Source organism: Myotis myotis, unplaced genomic scaffold (genome assembly GCF_014108235.1).
Source record: "Myotis myotis isolate mMyoMyo1 unplaced genomic scaffold, mMyoMyo1.p scaffold_m19_p_7, whole genome shotgun sequence".
NCBI classification, from domain to species: domain Eukaryota; kingdom Metazoa; phylum Chordata; class Mammalia; order Chiroptera; family Vespertilionidae; genus Myotis; species Myotis myotis.
The window spans coordinates 51,813,237-51,837,205 of NW_023416379.1; the positions used below are offsets into that span (position 1 = coordinate 51,813,237).

The 23,969-nt window shown below is 40.1% G+C and overlaps 1 protein-coding gene across 5 annotated transcripts in view; it reads left to right on the top strand.

Moving 5' to 3' along the window:
• The first annotated feature begins 6,553 nt into the window (after positions 1-6,553).
• Positions 6,554-23,969, top strand: part of MAP3K7 (mitogen-activated protein kinase kinase kinase 7) — a 64,826-nt gene continuing 47,410 nt past the window's right edge. For 2 of the 5 annotated variants that reach the window (XM_036316844.1, XM_036316845.1), the window contains exons 1-2: positions 6,554-6,874; positions 22,101-22,211. In XM_036316844.1, coding sequence (XP_036172737.1) covers positions 6,755-6,874; positions 22,101-22,211 — 231 coding nt within the window. In that variant the 5' untranslated portion in view covers positions 6,554-6,754. The remainder of the gene's footprint in view (positions 6,875-22,100; positions 22,212-23,969) is intronic. The other 3 variants (XM_036316843.1, XM_036316846.1, XM_036316842.1) reach the window with 3 other exon arrangements.

Here is a 23,969-nt window from a genome sequence, read left to right on the forward strand (position 1 = left end):
ATGCATACATTTGGGGAGCTTCTTTCCAGCAGTGTCATTGAAATGCCATAGCTATCTTCTGTGTATTGCAGTTTAGAATACAGTGCAGCAGAAAACTACTTCTGAACTTCCTGAAAAGACTATTTGATCAAGTTAGACTAGTTTGGTTCTGGGAGAAGGAGTTAAAAGTAGCACTTTTTAGGTACAGAGCTCAGCCTAAATAGACTTATGAATAACGAACATTTGTTGGTTGCATACCATCCCCTCCTTTGCACCTCCTGAGAGTCTTCAGATTTTCCTCTGGTTAGCAGCTGCTCCTTCTCAAAGCCCATGCTTCCTTAAGTTCTGGATCTAAGCTAACTAAAATATTTGCAACCTCAAACCTCGTGGCCTCCATTCCTCATTCAAGGGTAAAGTTGCCAAGGGCTTTTTCTTTTTTAAATTTCCTTTTCTTTTTCTTTTTTTATTTCCATTGCTTTCCAGAGAGTGAAGACAGGGAGGGGGAGAGAGATAAACATCAATGTGAGAGACACATAGATTGGTTGCCTCCTGCTCACACGCAGAAGACCAACTGGGGCTGGGATACATATATGCCCTTGACCAGGAATCAAACCCGAGACCCTTCAGTCCCTGGGCCTACACTCCAACCACTGAGCCAAACCAGCCAGGGCACCAAAGGCTTTTGAAAAAGAAAGTTCCTGCTCTTTTGAAATCGCTACCAAAGAGATTCTCTCTGTCATTACATTGGAAACTGCAGTATGTCAAATGAAAAATGACCCACAGGGATGAAAAGTGGGGAAAGGAGAAAAATCTTACTCTTTTTATGCATAAACAGAAATACGCACATAGTACAAAAACAGATATATAGGATATCTGTGGTATTAACACTTTAGAGGGCATTAGAAAAAGTCTTAAAACACTCCTTAGGGGGGCAATCCTATATAATAAAAGCCAAGCGACCAAAACGGCGAAATGTCCAGAATGACCAAAGACCAGAATGACCATGGGCCCTCACCCAGCCAGCCCCACCCCCCAGTGGGAACCCCCACCTCGATGGGGGGCATGGCCAGCCTGCAAAACCCCCCACAGCCCCTCACCCCTGCCCCCCAGCAGGGACCCCACCCCGATCCAGGGCCCCCATCAGGGCAGGCTGGTCAGCCCCCACCCATGCACTGGGCCTCTATCCTATATAATACTATATATACTATATATATATATATATATATATATATATATATATATACACACACACACACACACACACACACACTATATAATAAAAGGGTAATATGCAAATTGATCCTAACGGTGGAACAACCAGAACGCTCACTTGACCAGTCACTATCAGGTGCACTGACCACCTTTTGGTCTCTTTCCCTGGCCGGCAGGCTCTGATTGCCTGATGATGAACGGGGAGCCAGGGGTGGGTAGCGGCCCACCAGTCGTCCCACACACAGAGGGCAATCCGCGGCGGGGGCGGCGAGCAGGAGGGGACGGCTGACCTCTCCGTCCCTTCCCCCTGCCATCAGACTCCAATCACCTGATGGCAAATGGGGAACCAGGGTGGGTGGCGGGGCCGGCTGTGGGCAGCCAGGGAAGATGGCCCTGATCACAGGCCAGGCCTAGGGACCATACTTGCGCATGAATTTCATGTGCCAGGCCTCTAGTAATAAAAATAAAAAGGTTGAGAAACACTGTTCTAGGGCAATGGCAAATGTCACAAAAGGCAGAAGACAGTAATGGAAACTCATTATTTTTTAAATATTTTTATTGATTTCAGAGAGGAATTGAGAGGGAGAGAGAGAAAGAGAGAGAGAGAAACATCATTGATCACTGATTGGCTGCCTCTTGCATGCCTCACACTGGGGATTGAACCCACACCTGGGCATGTGCCCTGACCAGGAATCAAACCATGACCTCCAGGTTCATAGGTCAACATTCAAAAACTGAGCCACACCAACTAGGCAGGAAACTCATTATTAATGCTAGCATTAAGTTTATGGATCAAAAGACACCCAAAGCCCATTCTAGCTCTTGAACTTAGCCAATAAATCCACTTTTTTGTTTAAGCCATTTTGTGTTGAGTTTCCTATCATATATAACAAGTCATATTAACTGACAAAATATGGAACTCTGCATCTGATGTATTGTTATATATGCCAATACAACAGAACACTGAAGTGGAACTATTTTAGTCTGTTTCTGCTAAGCCTCCATGAAAACAGATGCCAGATATCCTTAAATTCAAAATAAGCCCAATAAGATGAGAATCCCATTTAGAACATGCAAAAAGATGGTGGGAATGGATCTCAAAACTCTTTTGGCTCTCATCCCCTGGATAGTGTAAAAGGGTTAAAATTGAAGACAGAGTCCAAGGTCAGAGAGGAGTTACGAGGACACTGACATAAAGTTGGGTGCGGAGAGTGCTCAAACTGGGAGGGACTTGAAGGAGACCACTTAAATAGCTTGATATGTATCTTTGGAAATTTGTAGACACACAATAGACTAGTGAACCAAAGTTGATGTGAAATTATGAAGTCCAAGTTTCCATCCTTAACTCAGTTAAAGGGAACGCAGTAAAAAAATTGAGGTTAACTAAGATGGGTTCAGCTCCCCTCCTTCATTTCTCTATATTGACCCTTGAACAACACAGGGGTTAAGGACATTGATCCCCGTCATGCAGTTGAAAATCCATATATAACTTTTGACTCCCCCAAAACTTAGCTACCTTTGGTATCCAAGGGGAATTCATTCCAGGACCCCTCACAAATACCAAAATCTATGGATGCTCAAATACCCAATATAAAATTGTGAAGATCTATGCATACAGTTGGTCCTCCACATTTGCAGACTCCTAAGCACAGATCAGAAACAACACAGATATTTACTGGGGGAAGAAAAAGACACCCACAGTCCTAGCCAGTTTGGCTCAGTGGATAGAACACCAGCCCATGGACTGACAGGTTCCAGGTTCAATTCCAGTTCTGGGCATGTACCTCGGTTGCAGGCTCGATCCCAACCCTGGTCAGGGCTCATGTGGGAGACAACCAATCAATGTGTCTCTCTCACATCCATGTTTCTTTCTCTCTATCTCTCTCTAAAAATCAATGGAAAATATCCTTGGGTGAGGATTAACAATAACAAAATAAAACAACACCCACAAATCTGCATATAAGAGAACCCACCCAATTCTAACCCATGTTGTTCAAGGGTCAACTGTGCTTAGGATTCTGATCACAAGTGACAAAAATACAACTTGAATTACCTTAAATGAAATATGGAAATTTATCAGTTCACATAATCAAGTCACAGAATGGAGAGGTAGATTGGACCTTGGGGATGACTGAATCCAGGGACAAAAACACTGCTGGGACTTTCTTATTAAACACTAGTGAAAAGGTGTCAGGCAGACACCCCCCCCCCCCCAAAAAAAAAAAAAAAAGACAAGATGGTCTGCAAGCAAATAGACATGAATTGATTTTAGACTAATATGAATATCAGAAGTCAAAATTGGTGGATAAGACACAGCAGCAGAAATATTGAGGTAGATGTTCAAAATCATGTAGAAAATTCACTTTAAAATGTATCCAACAACAACAAAAAAATAGAGCCTGGCCGTTGTTGCTCAGTGGTTGAGCATCAACCTATGAACCCAGAAGGTCACGAGGGTCATGGTTCATTTCCGGTCAGGGCACATGCCTGGTTTTCGTGCTCAATCCCCAGTAGGGGTCATACAGGAGGCAGCCAATCAATGATTCTTATTATTGATGTTTCTCTCTCTCTCCTTCTCTCTCTCCTTTCCTTTCTGAAATCAATAAATATATATTTTTAAAAAGATAGATTCATCTATGTATGTATGTATGTACTGGACAGATGTGATAAATCAAGCACAATAAAATATTAATGGTAGCATCTTGGTAATAAATATGTCTTCACTGTAAATTTTTCTGTATGTTTAATATTCTTCATAACAAAATGTTGGGGGTAGGGGGTTACAGGCAGAACAGCAGAACAGCTTCATGGCTATATATAGTGATTAGTCCCTTGTCAGCAGAATTCTAGTCCTAAACCAAAGATATAGAACACACCTCTTGCATTCTAAGGAAAGGGAGGACTGGCCAAAGCTATTCATTCATCTACAACATATAACAAATATTTCTTGAGTTCTCATTTGGTAGCATCCACTGTATTAAAATCAAGGTGTTAAACCAGATATGACCTGCAGAGTCAGAGCACAAGGTTAAGAGGTGACCATTCTAGCTTGGGAATTCGTATAGAAAAACTACAGGAAAAAAATGGTTATCTCATTGACTTAACCTGCTTCAAATTGGTTTTAGTAGTGCAGTAAGCATCATTTTACATGTAGAAATAAAGCTGATTTCTCACTTGGACAACTGAGTAGATGATGGGATCCTCCATGGAGACAGAAAATGCACACAGAACATGGGTGTTGTTTGGAGTTTGGGGTTCATATCCAGGTGGCTATCTCCTGTGGTATGTGATAACTTTTAAATTTGCTTTTGGAATCTTGAAATTTACGTGTTACAGCTCAACAGAGATGTCCAATGGGTTCAGAATTCTGGAAAAAACGTGAGCCCTAGGAAAGATTGGGAGTCATCATCATAACAGTGGTATAGGTCATCAAAACCCTGAGTAAAATCATCCAGAGTATCGTGAGAAGATATTATTCTTTCATTCTTTTATCCATTCACCAAGCTCTCATCAAGTGTTTCTAGAACTATGAAAAAAAAATGAGTATTTTCCAGGAATTCATAACTTCTCTTTCTTTTTTAATCTTCACCTGAGGATATGTTTTTATTGATTTTTAGAGAGAGAAAAGGAGAGAGAAAAACATCAGTCTCTTACTGAGAGAATTTTACATCCTTGGTCCTTAAATCTTCATCTCTAACTCCAATTTTCTCATTAGGCTTCAAGCCAAACTAATGAAATAAAGAATAACAGCTAGTTTAAAACAAAAAAGTTGTGTTGATTGCACAACACAGGCCCTACTTTCCGCCTTGGAGATACATTGACCTAGGACAGTGATGGCGAACCTTTTGAGCTCGGCGTGTCAGCATTTTGAAAAACCCTAACTTAACTCTGGTGCCGTGTCACATAGAAATTTTTTGATATTTGCAACCATAGTAAAACAAAGACTTATATTTTTGGTATTTATTTTATATATTTAAATGCCATTTAACAAAGAAAAATCAACCAAAAAAAGAGTTCATAGGTTAGCCATCACTGACTCTAGGTTCTCCTGTCTTGTGAGGACCAGGAGAAAAGTGGGATGCTCTAAATGACAGCCCCTGAAGAGCGAGACAGAACTGTTAGTGTGTTATGGCTGCTGCTCACCCTCCTTTATTGCTGGTTGGAGTGTGGGGTTCATATCCAGGTGGCTATCTCCATAGATTATTTAAGTCAGGCACCACTTAACTCCAGGAGCCTCTGCTTGCTGTGGACACCTGGGCTCTCCAGAACGCTGCCCAGAGCCAACACAGGAGCAGGCATTTCTTCACGTGGACCTAGAGCTGGTCTCACTTCACCTCCTCCCACCCGCCTGCTTACAGCGAATGTACGTTGCTGATGTACAAAGATGCTTGCAAAACTCTACAGCTACACATGCTGTCTTTTCTACCCAACCATGCTTCTTGTGATTTGGACTCCATGTCCCAAGACTGGCCTTCTTTTTGGCTAGCATTCAGGCTCAATGAAACCTTACTTAAAAATACACTTCACTGTGGAAGTCAATTTTTTTTGTTTAACATTTTAATCTTGGAGTCTATTTGCTCATGTCCCCAAGATGGCAAACATTTTTTTTTTTCAAGGCTATTGTTAATGGTTAATTATAAATGCACGGTGCTTCACACTCTATGTGTACTATTAATGCAACCCACAACTTCAGATAAACACAATACGTTATATCAAATTATAAATATCTACTTTACCTAATATTAACTTCTGTTCCTGCGCACTCAGCCTACGTATTGCTATTCAGGTTACAGGCGCTGGCTTGCTCTGTATTATTTGCTTTAGAATCTCTCATAGTCACGGGTTGGCTCAAAGTAACAGTAGTAACTGCTTCCTGGCCTAAACATTGAGGGAAACACATTTTCCAAGGATTCTTTAAAAAAAAAATAGTGCAGCTTGGTTTAGAAGTAAAACTACAAAGTAAGTTTCGTCACAAAAACAGTCCAACACTACCCCGGCTGTCTGCAGGTCTCTGACAAAACGGGAGCGGGTCCATATCATACTTCAAGAACCAGAGTCGGAACCAGAGCTTTCAACTTTCCCGCTGGTTCCTACAGGGCCAACCGCACCGCTGCTCCGTCTTGCTCTGCGCCACTTCCGTTCGCGCATTTTAAGGACGTCAGAGCGTCGGCTCTCGCGGTATCATCTGTTGCTGGGGCACTTTAACAAAGATCTCGCGAAGTTTGTTTTACAGATCCAAGTTGGCCTCTGGCCCTCCCCCACCGCACCCTCAAAACTAGTCTTCCTTTCTCCATCTCGGTTACAACATTCTTCCCTCCCTCAGCTCTCGTCCCACCTCCCGTTTCCGATTTCAAGCCGGAACCGGAAGTCTAGTGGGCGGGGCTCAGCGGCGGAAAGCGCAGAGGAGCCGGAGCGGGGACTCGGCTGTGGCCGCTGCCCCTGTCCCTTCCACGGATCGCCGTGGCTCCAGGCTGACGGCAGGTCCGGAGTCGGGTGGGCGCGGGTCTCCCCCGGAGTGTCCGGGCGGCGGCCTCCCCGGGCCCCCCGGGCTCCGCGAGAGATCATGTCTACAGCCTCCGCGGCTTCCTCCTCCTCCTCGTCTTCGGCCAGTGACATGATCGAAGCCCCCTCCCAAGTCCTCAACTTTGAAGAAATCGACTATAAAGAGATCGAGGTGGAAGAGGTGAGCGAGGCCCGGCTAGGCGGTGCGGGCCCCGGCCGGTCCCGCCTCTGCCTAGTCCCGACTCTCACGGCGTCTCTCTGTCCCTCTGATTTGCGGGGCCCGCGGGGTTCACCTGGGGTCCTCATCGCCCCACGGAGACCGGGTGTAGAGGAGCTCCGCGCGCGCCGCTGCTCCGAGGTCGCGCTCTCTGGGCCTTCCTTAGGCTTTCTCGAGTTGGATTTGAGTCATCTCAAGGGGGAAGATGAACTGGTGAGACCGTTCATCGGTTAAGGCGTAAATTCATCCCAGACCGTGGCCGTTTGGAGCGTCATTGCACCAAGACGCGGCGCTCTTAAGGGCCAAGGCTTGTCCTCTCGCTCTGCCTGGCGCGTCCTGGGCGCTCGGTAAATGGTCAGTGAATGCATCTTCATGTATAACGAGGTGTTTCCCCGAGTGTGGAATGGTTTCTCTCGCCGATTCCTTAGAGCAGTCGTCAGAATGCTAAATGTTCCGCCTTCCATTGGACTAATTTAGATGCATTTCAGCCTTAGTAATACAGGCTGGCTACGATGAAAAGCTATTTCAAGGAGCATATTCTGAAGAGATAACTAATGATTTCCGTGATCAGACACCTCTGCTAGAAAATCCGAGTCCATTCTCTGTGCTGTCGTAATTTAAGTTTAGAGCAAGGTAATATCGTGTCTTTAGTACATTGCTTCTTTTCAGATTCACAGAGGAGTAGATTGGCTCTAAGGACCATCACATTTAGAAAAGCAAAAACTGTACATATTTTAAAGACTCGCTTTTGTAAAGGGTTAAACTTTGGTTGAAAATACTATCAGATATTATTTGTGCATCATTTGAAAAATTAAGTACTTTGCATTACATATGCCGTGAAGAACCCTGTATGTCCTATATTATAGATTCTCAGTTTTCACTACTTTCAAATTCCAAAATTATTTTTAAGTAGTGGAACACTAGAAGTAGTGAGGTAATTTTCATTTAACAAACAAGTGATTTTCTATGCATGTTTTGGAAAAATAATGCATTAATCATATTTTTTATTTCATAAGGTAACCTTAGAGATCACTGAGAACAACCTTATTTTACAAGGTAGTTATAAGTGGGATGAGAAAGGCCTTTGGAGTTAGAGGAAGGTCCAGTATATCAGCCATACCACTTAATAGCTGTGTGATTCAGAGCAAGTTTCCTATCCCCTGTGAGCTTTAGTTTTCTAGCTATAAAATAGGGATAATTTTTATTTCATTTATTTGTATAACAGAGCCTACTAGGCAATATGCAAACCACCAAACACAGTGTCTGACACATATTACTAGGAAACTGAGTTCCAGAGAGGAAGTGACCTGCTTTAAGGTCACATGGCTAAAAGAAGGACCTGTATTTTGAAAAGAGGGGGGAATTTTTTTCGTGTGTAAGTGTTTTGTTTTGTTTTTCATATTGATGCTATGATAAATTCCTTTTTCAGAAGTGGGTAGTTGATCCAGCTTTCATGGCTAGCATTCTTGCTTTTTTAAGAATAAAAATTCAGTGAGTCAGTATAAAAGAATTGCAGTTTTTAAATAAACATTTACGTCTACTCTGGTGAACTGTCATACTTGTAGACTACAAATTGTTATATAATAATAACTTGTACTTCATGGTCAACCAAATGCTTTCACAGACTGACATCATTTGATCCTTACAACTTTAGTTTTTGCATACTACTTTCTAAAGCATTTTACATTCTTGCTTGGAGGAATGAAAGTTACTAAGAAAACATTTTGCTGCTCTTCTCCCAAAGCCATTTAACTTCTGATTAGGTTTTTATATTTCCAAAGACCCTTCTTTGAGTTTAGATAATGTTTCAACCTTTTTTTGGTATATTTAGGACATTCCTGAGATCTAGATTTTTGTTTTTAAATGAAAATTTCTAATATTAGGCAGTCATTTAGTTTTTTTTAAATATCCAGTTTATTTGCACTTTAAGGTTGACTTTCAACCTTCCTGATGTTGAAGCCATTACATAATTTCCATCATATATTCTTCATATGCACACATTAAAACAGTGTTACGTGATCCAGGGTGTACCATGGGTTCTCAGTAACTATTTCATGAATAAGAGAATACAGAAAGATGACCAGAAACAAAAAGTATTTTATATTGCTTTCAATATTTTATATGTACACATAAATTGCCTATAAATAAAAGAAAATCATAATTTGTATTTCTCACATAAGAATGTAATTGAATCAGAATTATGTCAATTCAATTAGAAACTGTTAGAAAAACATTCCAACTTCAAGTCAAATAAATATGCAATCATTTAACAGGTGTATATGTTCCTGATATTGTGACTCAGTAATATCAGTGTGGCACTTCCTAAATTCAATTCTGACATCAAATTATATAAGGCTTTAGCCTTAGAAATCTACATAGGTACTTTTTTAAAAAAGTAATTTAGTTTTTACTATCTGTATCTAAGTGTAGAGAATAAATTATGAGGTATCTACTTTGGAAACTAGCTTGCAAGAAGTGGGTAAAGGCAGTGTGGTATGGTGACAAGTATACTGAGCTGGGTATTTAAAAATTTAGATGCCATACTGATTCTGCCATAATGTAGTAATTCAGTAAATTTTAACAAATCTTCTGGGCCTCTGATTTCTCACATGAAATGAGGGATTGGACAAGATCATTTAAGATCTCTTTCCATTCTAAAATGAAAACACATTTATTGTTTCCAGTATTTATGCTTTAAGGACAGTGATCATGATCTTCCATGGAATGTAGTTGGACCAACTAATCCAAATTAGACAAGTGATATTCCCATTTTATAGATGCTGACAAGTGATCATTGAGTTTGATTTGTCAGAAGCCTTACGCCTAAAATGGTAGAGTTAGGAATTGAATTTGAGATTTTCTGAGTCAGTTGCTCTTACCACTGGATGTTCCTTTAGTTCTTCCTAAAGTACAGTAGGTCCTCGGGGTTACGTGGGAGATCCATTCCTAGGACGCCATGTAACGCGATTTTTGCCCTTAAGTCAGAACCCACCTACATAAGCAATTACGTCACTCATACGGAGCACATACACAGCAGTAATGAAGTGAAATAGTAAAAACAATTTAAAAGAAAGATAACATTTCCTGACCTTTACTTGTGGTAAATAAATAATAAAAAACATAAAGCACATATGTACATACTTCGAAATGACGGAACTTTTTTTTTTTAATAAATAAATGGGAGATGGCAACATAACCACGAAACAACGTACGTCGAGTCTGACATAACCCAAGGACTGTCTGTAATCTATAACCAGACCTTATTTTTTGAATGAGGAAACAAATACTGATTTCCTTGATAGTAAATGGTCCTGAGCACTTAATGAACCTTCTCCTCCCTGCACAGTACTGCTAAGGTATTGAGAAAAAGGAATAGAAGAATCTTAGGATTCTCTCCTTTGAAATTGTCACTTATGAAACAAGAATAAACACAGAACAGTTAACACATTTCGTACCGCTCAGGAGTTTTCTTGTGTTTCGCGCGCCATCTGTTAAAGACCACTCACGAGTGTTCTCGTTTTTCACGCCCATGGAAAAAGGAGAGAATCTAGATATTTATGTAAATTTTGTTTGGTCCCTCTTCATAAAGGAAAATGTTTTACGCAGTACCATACATTAAAAAAGTACTAGGAACTTTAATTGTTTAACTGTTTTTATAAATAAAAATGTTATAATAATTGAAAAACAACACCTAAAGTGCATTACGATGATTTAAATAACGTGCAGTTTGCCCAAAAAGGTGCGGTCCCTGGCATATGTCTTAGAGATTTCTATGCGATACACAATGTGTTAATAATAACATTTTTAAGACCGACCACAAGTTTAAGACTATGAATCCTATATAATAAAAGGCTAATATGCAAATCGACCAAACAGCAGAACGACTGGTAGCTATGATGCGCACTGACCACCAGGGGGCAGACACTCAACGCAGGAGCTGCCCCCTGGTGGTCAGTGCGCTCCCACGGAAGGAGTGCCACTCAGCCGAAAGCTGGGCTCATGGCTGGCGAGTGCAGCAGCGGTGATGCGAGCCTCTCCCGCCTCCACAGCAGCGCTAAGGATGGCCAACTGACCGATTAGGCCTTCTCCCTGCTCAGGCCAGCCAGCAAGTTGTGGGGAGTGGGCCTAAGCTAGCAGTCAGACATCCTCTGAGGACTCCTGGACTGTGAGAGGGTGCAGGCCAGCCAGGCTGAGGGATCCCCCTGCCGAGTGCACAAATTTTATGCACTGGGCCTCTAGTATAATATAAATTGAGCACTTAAGCTATAATTTGAAAGTAGGTTTAACCCCACAAGGCTTCATTGAGTGGAAAAGAGTTTAAAACTAGATTTTGAATAAAGTAAGCATCAAAGATTGAGAAAAGCACTAAGATGAATTTTTTGCAGTTGTTTCTCTGCCTGGAATGAATGCTCTTCCCCCCAGAACTTCAGGGCTGGCTCCTTCTCACCATTCAAGTCCCACCTCAAATGTCACTTTCTTAAAAAGCTTTCCTGAGCAACCTACATCTTTGTCACTTCTATTTATCCTTATGGTGCTTCCCAGTAACCAAAATTGTGTATCCCCCAGCAAAATGTGAGGTGCCTTATTCATACCTATAATTCCAGTGCCTAACACCTAGAAGTTTTTCTATGAATATTATTTAAATGAGTAAATGAAGTTATTACAGCATACCCATGAACACTTAGTGACCATTTGGGTCTGTTATCTATGATAAAACTAGTGGTTAAGATTAGTTAGTGATTTGGCTAAGGCAGCATTTATACTAGAAATGAAATTTGATTCTTTTTAAAATGTTGATTTCATAACACTCCATTATACCTAGCAAATACTTTTTGTTTATCAGGAGTCAGATGCTGTGAATAAGCCCGGTATTGGTGCCTTTGATAAAATGCTAAATAGATCATATGTGGTGTAGTTGCTTTTTAAAAGGAAGACTCACAGTGTTCACCTCAATTGTAGCATACTAGTGGCCCGGTGGACAGATTCGTGCACATTGAAAGGAAATTAATTAGAAGAAATATTTTAATATCGCTATTCACCCTTTCTCTATAATAGAAGTGTCAACTAAATTCATGATCAACAATGACACATCAAGACACATGCCTGCAATTGGCGCCAGAGAGAGAGCTTTATATGTATCGTGCATGCATATAAAGTCAGCTTAGCCTTTTATATATAGAATAAACTTGCTTAATTAGACCTGTTTTCTGAATTAGCTCAACTTTTTCCAGCCCAGTGAAGCACCCCAACTTCTCTTTCAGGTAATTGTCAGCAGCACAGCAGTAAATATCAACACAAAGCAGATTATTATTGTAGATAACGCAGGGAGAACAAAGGGCAAAATATTTAACTGCAGCGGTGTTTGACTATATTCAGCACAGTGAGAAAAATCTGAAGTCATTTTCAAGGTCCACCATTTCTTACTTCTTTTCAGTCGGGTCAAGTTTCTAAACTTTCTAAATCTCCTTTTTCCGGCTAATGAAAAGAAAATAGGATTCTACCAAGTCTCCTATCTACCTACTCCAGGATTTCTGTGAGGATCAAATGAGATGAGGCATGGGAAAACGCTTCACAGACATTTGGTTAAAGTGTAAAATGTTTGCACCTGGCTATAAAACAAGCCGTGTTCCTGGGCTGAAGAAACTGCAAGGAGGCTAGTTGCTAGGGAGAGGAAGCCAGGCATTGCTACATGACATCATTACCCAGCGCCCACAGCGACCGTTTCAGGGCTAGGTTGGGCTGTGGGCCGCATTTGTGCCATGGGGTCTTGGCAGCGCTGGCTGCGATTTGGTGGGTTGTCACTCTGGGGTGCTGCGGGGCCTGTGTCCCACTTGGGGGAAGCGAGTGTTGCTTTGTTGGCGCCAGGTCCGCGGTGCCGTTTCTTTGTAAATGGCCAGTGCACGTCATGGCAGCTCCTGCGTTGAGTGTCTGCCCCCTGGTGGTCAGTGTGCATCATAGCGACTAGTCGGGTGGTCAGAGGGACACTTAGCATATTAGCCTTTTATATATATACTAGAGGCCCATTGCATGAAGAGATTCGTGCAATAAGTCTTCCCCTGGCTGCCGGCACTGGTTTTCTTCCGGCACCCGGGACCCAGGCCTTCGCTCTTGCTGGAGCCTTCAGTCTTCACAGCTCAGGACGGAGCCTTCAATCTTCGCTCCGCCGCTTCGCCCTATGTATGCAAATTAACTGCCATCTTTGTCGGGTTAATTTGCATACTCTCCTGATTGGCTGGTGAGTGTAGTGGAGGGACAGTTAATTTAGATGTTTGTCTATTATTAGGTAAGATATATATAGATATGTAGATATATAGATGAGTAAGGCACATATAATTGCACCATTTATATGTTCTTAAGCTTTATTATAGAGACATGCAAAGGCTTTGTTTTAAAGAGAAACATGTAAAGAACTTTGGAAGTGATGTATACTTTGTAGTTTTAGGTTATGAATATATGGGCAACTGATAATAGAGAAAAACCTAATTTAATAGTAGCCTAAAAAAACTGAGTCCATATAATAATTATGGATATCCAAAATTATTTAAAAATTCTTCTTTGTGAAACTTAATGATCCTTGGTTTCAGTAGATCTGGAATGTGATCACAGTGAAAAGGTAGCCCAATGATAACTTTTATGTTGTGCATGTGTAGTTTAAAAGATAATACAAATATATTATTTGAAAGAAAAGCCTATTAAATGGGTCAGATGTCTTATGGCAAGCTTTGAAGACTGCATGAAAATTTCGAAAATTAGTTTGAATAATTTTTTGTGTTATCAAGTCTGTTTTTGTCAGCCCATGACAGTTGTACTCTGCCACAGTTAATTAATAGATTTTGACGTTCTGAAATAGTTGGAAGCTCTGAGTTCTAATTAATAAATGAAAGATCTATGCTTGTTCTATCATGTTCCAGATTTCTGTCCAGTGTAGTGGCAGCATAGCTAGGGTCTGTTCACATAGTCCAGTGGTCGGCAAACTGCAGCTCGCAAGCCACATGCGGCTCTTTGGCCCCTTGAGTGTGGCTCTTCCACAAAATACCATGTGCGGGCGCGCACGTACAGTGCGATTGAAACTTTGTGGCCCATGCGCAGAAGTCGGTATTTTGTGGAAGAGCCACACTCAAGGGGCCAAACAAGGCGCAGTTTGCTGACCACTGACATAGTCCATAGAACAGGCCAAACCAAACTAAACTAAAAATAACATGAACTTTGGACAATTAAGAATTATTTCATAGTAAATTCGAAGAACAAGTGCATACATCTTTTTTGATTTAGTTTTGTTTAGATATTTTTTCTTTTTAATAAACTGACTTGGGTGAAAGAATGGAGTAGTCTTCCATCCTAAGGAAATTAGTTTTTAAGGAGTTGCTTTTTTTATACACACACACACCAAATTCTGATTTTTATTATTGTGCTTTTTAAAGCTATTTGCCTGGAAATATCCTACATATCATCTCTCTTATTTTTCTGTTACATTTTTTATTAAGAAATTAAATTTAAGTCTGCTTTACTACATGAGACTAAAATTGTGGACTCCAAATCAAAAGACTAAACCGTGGGTGGTGGAGATGCATGTCGTAAAAAAAAATATATTGATCTAAGAACATTTTAATTTGGAAAACATTCATAAATTTAGAAGGACATATTTCTAAATTGACTCTTTTAAAACCAAAGTCCTCTTTGCATTCCTCTGTTCTATTTTTACAGATTAGCAATTGTGTAAAATATCTGAAATATTATTTCTAAGTTCACCATTTTAGATAGATGTTTATGATGGGGGAGATACTTGTAATTTGGATGTACACCCTTTTTTACATTCTCAGTGAAAATTGATCCTTAGAGAAAGTTGTCATTCAAAATAATTGTTATGATAATGTATCAAAGAAACTTCTTTTACTCATATATGAATGCAATCCAAAAAGCATATTTGATTTGTGAACTTGAATTAGAATTTTGGTAAAGTTTTGTAGTTTAAATTTAGTTTTTTCATTATTTATCTCAGTTGCCACTGTGTGTCAGTTTGCTATCAATGCCACATTTTTCTATGTGGCAAGAAAAACATTGGTTTGCTCATAAGAATTCTCCTTTTTCTTTCTTATGTCCAAGATGGAATCTCAGTGCTCTGGAAAATTTCCATAAATAATATCAACAGCAGGGGAGGACTCTCTGGTTTATGTGATGGCTTGCACTGAAGTATCCTGTCTCAGTGTTAATTATGTTTTTAATATAACCTAATGCAATGTTTCTCAAATATTAGAATCACCTGAAGGGCCTGTTTAAACACAGATTGCTAGGCCCAACCTTTGGACTAAGTAATTTGGAGTTGGAACCTGATAATTTATATTTCTCACAAATTTCCAGGTGATGTTGATGCTTCTGAACCAGAGACCATCCTTTGAGAGCCATTGGCTTATTGCTTTTGCTGTTTTTATATCTGCTTCTTGAAACTCTTCTCTAGGCTTCTTGTGACACTCCCCTGGTTTGCCTGTCTCCTTATTGACTGATCCTTCTCAGTTTCTGCAGGTTCTTTCTCTGTTTGTGTTTGAAGTGCTTCAAAGCTCACTTTTGGGACCCCAGTACTTACATATTATTTTTTGGTGATCTCATCCAATTGATTGACTAGAAATACCAACTAAATGCTGATGACTGTCCCAAGTTCTTATCTCCTGCCTGACTTCTTCTTGACTCATGTTTCCACTTTATTTCTTGGTATTTCCACCCAGATATCTCATAGGCATCTGAAACTTTGTATGACTGAAACAGAACTCTGTGTTATTTTTAAAAAATCTGCTTGCCGAATTGTTTTTTATCCTTTATGAACTGTGTTGCCTAGTCTACGTCTTCCTCTCCACCCATTTTGCCTACATCCAAACAATCAGCAAGCTCTTTTGACTTTACCTGTAAAATATAACCCAGATCTGCCCATTTTTCTCTACTACCATCAACCTTGTCCTCACAGCTACCCTCCCTTCCTTGGGATGCTGTAATAGCCCTCCTACCTGATCTCTGTTTGTATATTCTAGCTTCCCTCCAATCTATTTTTCACATAAGAGCTAGAATGAATTTTTTTTAATGTGAAATTATATTACATCTTTTCTCAAGTCCCTCCAATTGCTTCCCATTGCTCTTAGACTGAAATTCAGAGTCCTTATTATGGTGCAGAGACCCATTCAGGATCTAGACTCTGCCCATCTCTCCAGCCTTATTTTGCTTCACTCTTCCATTTTCCAACTATGCATTGCCCACACTGAACACTATTTCTCTGGGTCATTATTAAAATGTCTTGTTTCTCAATGAGGCCTTGCAGGACTACTATGTTTAAAATTGGAGTGGGGAGAGTACATGTACATGTATATACACACAAATTACGCTCCTTTTCTTCTTAGCACACTTACCATTTTCTAAAAATTATATATTTTTCTTATATCTTATTCTTTGTCTCCATCAATGAGAATATAAACAGTAAGAGCAAAGATTTTGGTTTGTTTGTTTACTTCTGTGTCTTGAGTGCCTAGCCTATATAGATGGGTTCAAATATGGTCCAATAGGGAATGAGGGTGTTTTCCCCCTTAGAGCTTTTACATTAGTTATTTCTTCTTCTTTGGTTGGTTCCTTGTGCCATTCATTATAAAGTTAGTAATCCTCTATGCCTCTCCCATACTATCTTGCCCTAAGTTTCCACTAATGTCTTTGTCACATCATCCTATTTTTTCCTACATGGCATTTTTTTAGAATATATATATTTTTTTATTCATCTTTGTTTATTGACTGTCTTCTTTCCCTTCCCCTTTAATTGAAAGTACATTCCATGTAGATCAGGAACATTGTCATATTTACTGCTATATTTCTGATATCCCAGAGGCATTGAAGAAATATTGGTTTCAGGAGTAAACAAATGAGGTTCATTGTTCTCTTGGCATAAGCCTCACTTTCACCTCTTGAAAGCAGACGACCTTATCCCATTTCTCCCTGCTTGCTGACTAGATCAGGGGTGGGCAAACTTTTTGACTCGAGGGCCACAATGGGTTCTTAAACTGGACCGGAGGGCCGGAACAAAAGCATGGATGGAGTGTTTGTGTGAACTAATATAAATTCAAAGTAAACATCATTACATAAAAGGGTACGGTCTTTTTTTTTTTTTAGTTTTATTCATTTCAAATGGGCCGGATCCGGCCCACGGGCTGTAGTTTGCCCACGGCTGGACTAGATCTTCCTCTTTGGCTTTTACTGATTGTCAAACTTTCTATATATCTACCATCCCACAGCTTCTGATATAGGTTCCAACACTGTGCCCAACAACAGCCTCCTTCCTGCAATCAGAAGATTCTTTAATTTTCAGTTACCTTGCTTTTCTCTTGGCAGGATTTTTTCTGTGTCATTTCCATGTCTGCTGGAGCTGAGCAAACCTGAGTAGGGCTTCCTTCCATCTGTCTATCTCCCTTGCCATTCTTACTCATTTGTAGCTTCCCATGTTGGCAAAGCATATTCTATGAGGCTGCCTCCTCCAGAGGTTCTTAGTGAAAAGTAGGGAGATAAATCCTTTGTGCCCTCTAATCCCTCAGCTTGTTCCAGAAGGGGAAGGGGTGGTTCTTAGCTGCTGTCATGTACTCTCATTTTGGCTTTCTTCAGCTAGGGTTTAAAAAAGTGTTTTGTTGTTTTGTCTTTAATTTCTTCTCTAGCTCACCATAAAGTCAGGGGTCAATTCTTTATATATTTTTTAATTTTCATCCTTAATATCTCTACATTTATGCCATTTTAAAAAATGAAGTCATTTTTTGATATTGCAACATGATGATTTATAAGAAATATATATTTGGTCTTTCAGATGACCAAAATAAAAATTATATATATATTTGGTCTTTGTTCAGGGTTCCAGGCTCACAGCTCCCCAAAACCTCAGAATTTCATAAATGAGGAGAGCCATAAGGATGTCTTTTGTTATGTTGATGTGGTTACTGTTGGACCACACCTGAGGATGGGGGCTGGTTGCCAGGACAACCAACCTTATGATTAGACTTTTGGAACTTTAAGTCCCACCTCCCCGACCTCCATGGAGTGGCGATGAGTTGGAGGCTGAATCAGTGGCCAATAAGAAATGATTAAATAAACCATGCCCATGTAATGAAGCCTCTATAAACACCCAAAAGCACAAAGTTCAGAGAGCTTCCAGGTTGATGAACATGTGATTAGAGGAGATTGTCACACAGATTGGGTATGGGAAGTTCCCATACCTTGCTCTATGCATGCTCTCTGCTGTTCCTGAATTATATTATTTTATAATAAACTGCAATCTAGTAAGTAAAATATTTGTCTGAATAGCTGCTCTAGTAAATTAATTGAACCAAAGGAGAGTGTGGTTGGTCAGAAGCATAGTCTTGTAGAGTTGATCCTGTAACCTGTGAGATCTGTTGCTATCTTCAGGTAGTGTCAGAATTGAGTTGAATTGTAAGACACCCAGCCAGTATCTGAGAATTGCTTGGTGGTGTGGATAAACTTCCCCACCACACATTGGAATTAGTGATTAGACAGGCCGACATTTAAATTCTTTAAACATTGACTCTATGTGTCTAACCTCACACCTTTGAAGTTACAGCAGTTATTTTTTCCTATCATGTAATTCACTTTATATGTACAACCTCGGTGAGCATCTTGGACTTTATTATCATTTTTAGATCTGTTGTTCCACCATACTTATAAAATAGCTTATGGCCTAACTTGAGTCAAGGCTTTTTGAGGCATGGACTCTCATCTTACACGACTATGCCTATTTTGTATTTGAGTGTTCCAAAAAATTGTTTTCTTAAGCATTGTGTTCCCATAGTTTTAAGTTGAAAGCTCAGAGTCAGCCATCATCTCAGCACTAGGTGGCACTTGTGCATCACAGTTAGTCATACATTCCTAACACAGTTTCTGCAACAAGTGCATGATCCACAAATAAAATGTTTGGAGTCCCTATGTGGACATTCCTGAGAATAGGAAAATGAAACAAGAGGAGGCCTAATAAATACTAGTTGCTTTGATGTATTTGTAAGTACATGGTTGAAGAATATAGTAAATCACTGCATAATCATTATTTCATAGTAATATCAAATAGGTAGGAGGGTCTGCATCCATACCTTCTTAGCCTATGTTGCCATAAAGTTTAAATTTCATTTAGGATCTGTTTGCTATTTATCAAGATCAATTAGAGATATGAGTAGTGCAGCACTGGTTCATACCCAACTCCAAGTACTTATTGTTCTTTTGTAGTATTTAAGAAATGCCTGGTTTTGATTTGTGAACCCAATAGATATTCACTGAGTAAAATGTGAGCATCTCTCTTTTACTGTTAAGAAAACAGGAGCTCAAAAACATTAACTTACCCAGCATCATAACTAATAGGTAAACAGAACCAATATTCAAACTCAAGTCTGTTGGGTTCTAGAGCCCAGACATGCTCTTCCTATTATTTTAATGGTGCCAGGTTTAGCCAATACCCATTTATGTTAAAGCAACTGAATGACAAGTGCAAATTACTGATGTTGGTTTCTTTCTCTTATGAGAGGTGTGGAGTAGAGCAAGAATCTAAAGAGCATCAAGGACCTGAGCACCCTGGGCTAGAAAGGGAAAAAGGGAAAGTCACCAAAGGAAAGACTGGCTACCAAATGTGTTGGCTTACTTTTGCCTAGCATCAGTCCAGTTTCCTTTAAATAAACCGATGACACACAGGAGCTGAATAGTGAATTGGTACTGTAGGCTTTAAATCCTGGTTTCTCTGAATACTTACTGACCATGTGATCTTGGGCAACTTGCAAACTTGTGACTTGGTTTACTTACCTTTAAAATGGAGGATGATTAAATGTGTCATTTTATGAAACACATAGACTGGTACCTGGCATATGGTAAACAATAAATGTTAACCATTTGAGTGGTTTCATATATTAAGCAACATGAGAAATATCTACAATTACCCTAGCAACAGCCAACTTTGTTACAGAAGAGTTTTGTGTCCAGGAATTTGTTCATGTAATTTTGGCTCAAGTGAAGACTCCTCCTTCAAGGGAAGATATAGCTGCTACTTTCTGAGATATAATACAGATATATATGTACAAATTAGCATTCTTAACATTCTGGTGTTAGATTGCCTGGTATCAACCAGATTGCTATTTACTAACCATATAGCTTTGGGCAAGTTAGTAGGCACTTAGTTGCCTACTACATAGAAAGTATATCAAAAATGAGAACCATATAGGGAGGTAGATTTTTTACTTAAGGAAAAATAAATAGATCCATTGGAAGTTGAAAGATTGCAGTAAATGGCACTTAAATAAAGTTCTTTACAATGATAGAATACCATGATGGTTCTATTTTGTTTAGTTGTTATTTTTATATTATGTCAAGTCTCAAACATTTATAAAAGTAGACTAGGTTGAGAGAGCAAAGAACCCATGAGGGATCTATCAGTTAACTTCAATAATGATATAATACATGACCAATCTTTATTTTATAATTTAAAAAAAATAACTTTAATGATGTATTTTACATGTCAAAATACATGCATTTAAAGTGTTACAGTGATATGTACAAATTACTGTGTAGTCATTACTATAATTCAGTTTTCAAACTTTTTTTTGCCTTGGTAGTATTCCTCCTCCTCATTTACAGTTAATCCCTATTTCCGTGCTCAGCCCCAGGCAAACTGCTAGTTTACTTTCTATCTCTATGGATTTGCCTTTGTTGGACATCTACACTAATAAAAGACAAAGATGCTAATTGACCATACCTTCGCTACACCCATCAGCCAATCAGAAGAGTATGCAAATTAACCCAACAAAGATGGCCGTTAAATTTGCATACTGCAGGTGGGGTGGGCAGCGCCCGATGCTGCCTGCCGGATCCGAGCCTCGGATCCGTGACCCAGCGAGGCGGGGTCGGCAGCGCCCAATGCTGCCTGCGGGATCGGGCCTGCTGTAGGCGACCCGGGGCGCCCGGCGCGGCAGGGTGGGACAGTGACATCCGCTGCCCGCCCCACTGCGGGACAGCGACATCCTCTGCCCACCCCACTGCGGGACAGCGACATCCGTTGCCCGCCCCACTTCGGGATCGGGCCTGCCATGAGCAACCTGGGGAGGTGGGACAGGCACAGTGGGATAGGGCCTGCCATCTGCCACCCGGGGAGCGGGCCTAAGCCAGCAGGTGGTTATCTCCTGAGGAGTCCCAGACTGTGAGAGGGCACAGGTCGGGCTGAGGGACATCCCTTCCTCCCCGCCAGTGCACAAATTTTTGTGCACCGGGCCTCTGGTCCTATATAATAAAAGGCTAATATGCAAATCGATTATGCTATGGTGCACACTGACCACCAGGGGGCAAACGCTCAACGCAGGAGCTGCCCCCTGGTGGTCAGTGCGCTCCCACAGGGGGAGTGATGCTTAGCCAGAAGCTGGGCTTACGACTGGCAAGCACAGCGGCAGTGGTGGGAGCCTCTCCTGCCTCTGCGGGAGCGCGAAGGATGTCCGACTGACCGCTTTGGCCCACTCTCCGTGGGGAGCGGGCTGAAGCCATCAGTTGGACATCCCCCAAGGGCTCCTGGACTGCGAGAGGGTGCAGGCTGGACTGAGGGACTCTCCCCCTTCCCTGCCGAGTGCACGATTTCATGCACCGGGCCTCTAGTTTCATAGAAATGGAATCGTATAATATGTGGTCTCTCATATTGGCTTCTTTCACTTAGTGTAATATTTTTTAAGTTCATTGATGTGTTAGCATGTATCAGCAGTTTCTTTTTCTTGACAAAACATTTTATTTTATACAGAATGCCACATTTTGTCTGTCCTTCACAATGGCCAATCTTTTATCTACATTTTTATCCTTTTCCCCTCCCTGTCTAATGCTACTGAATTATTCAAAGCTATTTTTAATTTCATAAATATGATAGCTTAAAACATTGATTATGTTTCTTTTTATTTTTTCAGACCGTTTCCTCTCTCCTCCTCTTGTCTCTTTTATTTCCTGTCTTCAAGAATCTTTTTTGTTTGCTGTTTTGGTTTTACTTGAGAATGAAGAGATGTGTAGATCATAAACTTTCAAATATAGAGACAAATGTATTTCATTTATCCTCACTTTAATAAGTCTTTCAGATTGGCTTTAGTGTTATATGTTGGACTGGGTTTGCTTGTTTCTAATTCTCATGGTGTGTGTTTTTTCTTTTTTAACTTAGGTTGTTGGAAGAGGAGCCTTTGGGGTAGTATGCAAAGCTAAGTGGAGAGCAAAAGATGTTGCTATTAAACAAATAGAAAGTGAATCTGAGAGGAAAGCTTTTATTGTAGAGGTAAGATGAGATGTTATTTCTGTTGTATAGTTTTTTTCACCTAAGATATTCTGAATTTAATTATGAAAAAATGTTTCTCAATTGTCACTTCTCCATATACTTGAATATCAGCTATTTGGATGACTAAAGGTAATGCCATAGGAACATTTTTTCATTCACATTTTTTCAATCAGTCTCCATTCTGATTAAAAATAAGGGGGAAAGGAGACAACTAAATGAATTCATCCCTGAATTAAAATATAATTCAGATCTATTTCAAGGCATCAAATTTAAATTTTAAAATAGAAAAGAAATACTATTCTCTCCCATTATCTAAAATTAAGATAGGAAATGCATTCATTTTGACTGGATATTTTTAGAAATTTGAATGAGATTATTTTAAGGAAAAATAATTTCAAATTTGGTTTTTCTCATGTTGCGTGAACATTTACCACTCTGTTCTTTTATAGATATACTAGAGGCCCAGTGCACAAAAATTCATGCACTCAGGGGTGTCCCTTAGCTCAGCCTGTGCCCTCTTGCAGTCCGGGGGATGTCCACCTGTCGGCTTAGGCCCGATTCCCTGCAGTTGGACATCCCTCTGGCAGCCCGGGAGCCCTCGGGGAATGTCCACCTGCCAGGTTAGGCCCGATCCCCAGGGTATTTAGCAGAAAAGAGGTCTAAGCCTCAGCCAGACATCCTTAGCACTTCGGAGGAGGCGCGAGACCCTCGCAGCCGTTAGCCCAGCTTGTGGCTGAGCGGAGCTCCCCATGTGGGAATGCATTGGGCGTCTGCCCCCTGGTGGTCAGTGCGCATCATAGCAACCAGTCATTCCCAGTTGTTCCATCGTTAGGATCAATTTGCATATTACCCTTTTATTATATAGGATTGATAGAGAATTTAATAATCATGAGATTGTTAAATTATCAGACTTATTCTCTATTAATTTTGTACATTAAATCATAGTGTTTCACTAAATCAGTGGTTCTATTGCTTTTTAACCTTATCAGCCAGTGGATAAATAGTCTTTATAAACCTTCTGAATTCATATCAGTGACTTTATTTAATGATAATTTTTAAATATACTGCATGATATTTTTAAATGTGTAACATTGAGAAATGAGAACTTGGTTGTGATATGATGAATTGGATTTTGTAATTAATTGAATGAGTTGAGAAATACTAATGAATGGTTTGATAGTATCATAAAGAAAGATAATCTCCAGTAGTATGCTCCAGGAGTCTGGCCTCAGCCTTGCTTACTCATAATTTTTGTTTATAGTTGAGATTAGGTCATTGATTATATACTCTTCTACTGACAATTTCACAAAACTAGGTAAAAGCATAGGTGTTAAATGCTAGGAAATGAGAGTCAAAAAGATTATAATAGCTTGGAGAAAAAAATTTAATCAAGGTTATACATATGTCGGTTCTCCGTATACTCTTACTAAAAAAAATTCAGTTCCTTATACCTTCTATCAAGTTTTTTGCTTCTCAGAGGCAGCTACTTTGAGCTCATTTCTTAATTTTGTTTGGTGTCCCCAATCCAGAGACTCTTTATTATACTTTCTCTAAAGTATCCACACCTCTAATCTTCGGGATGATAAAGAGCCACTAAGCTGTTTGAAGTCAGGGAGGGAGTTTTTTTGGGTCTAACTTTCAACCCATCTCTCTGTTCTTTTATTAGCATACTTGAATATGTATCTCATGCTACCACCACTGCCCAAACTTTAGGAGGTTTTGTGAGCTAAATCTGCTTACTTCTCATTTTTTCTCATT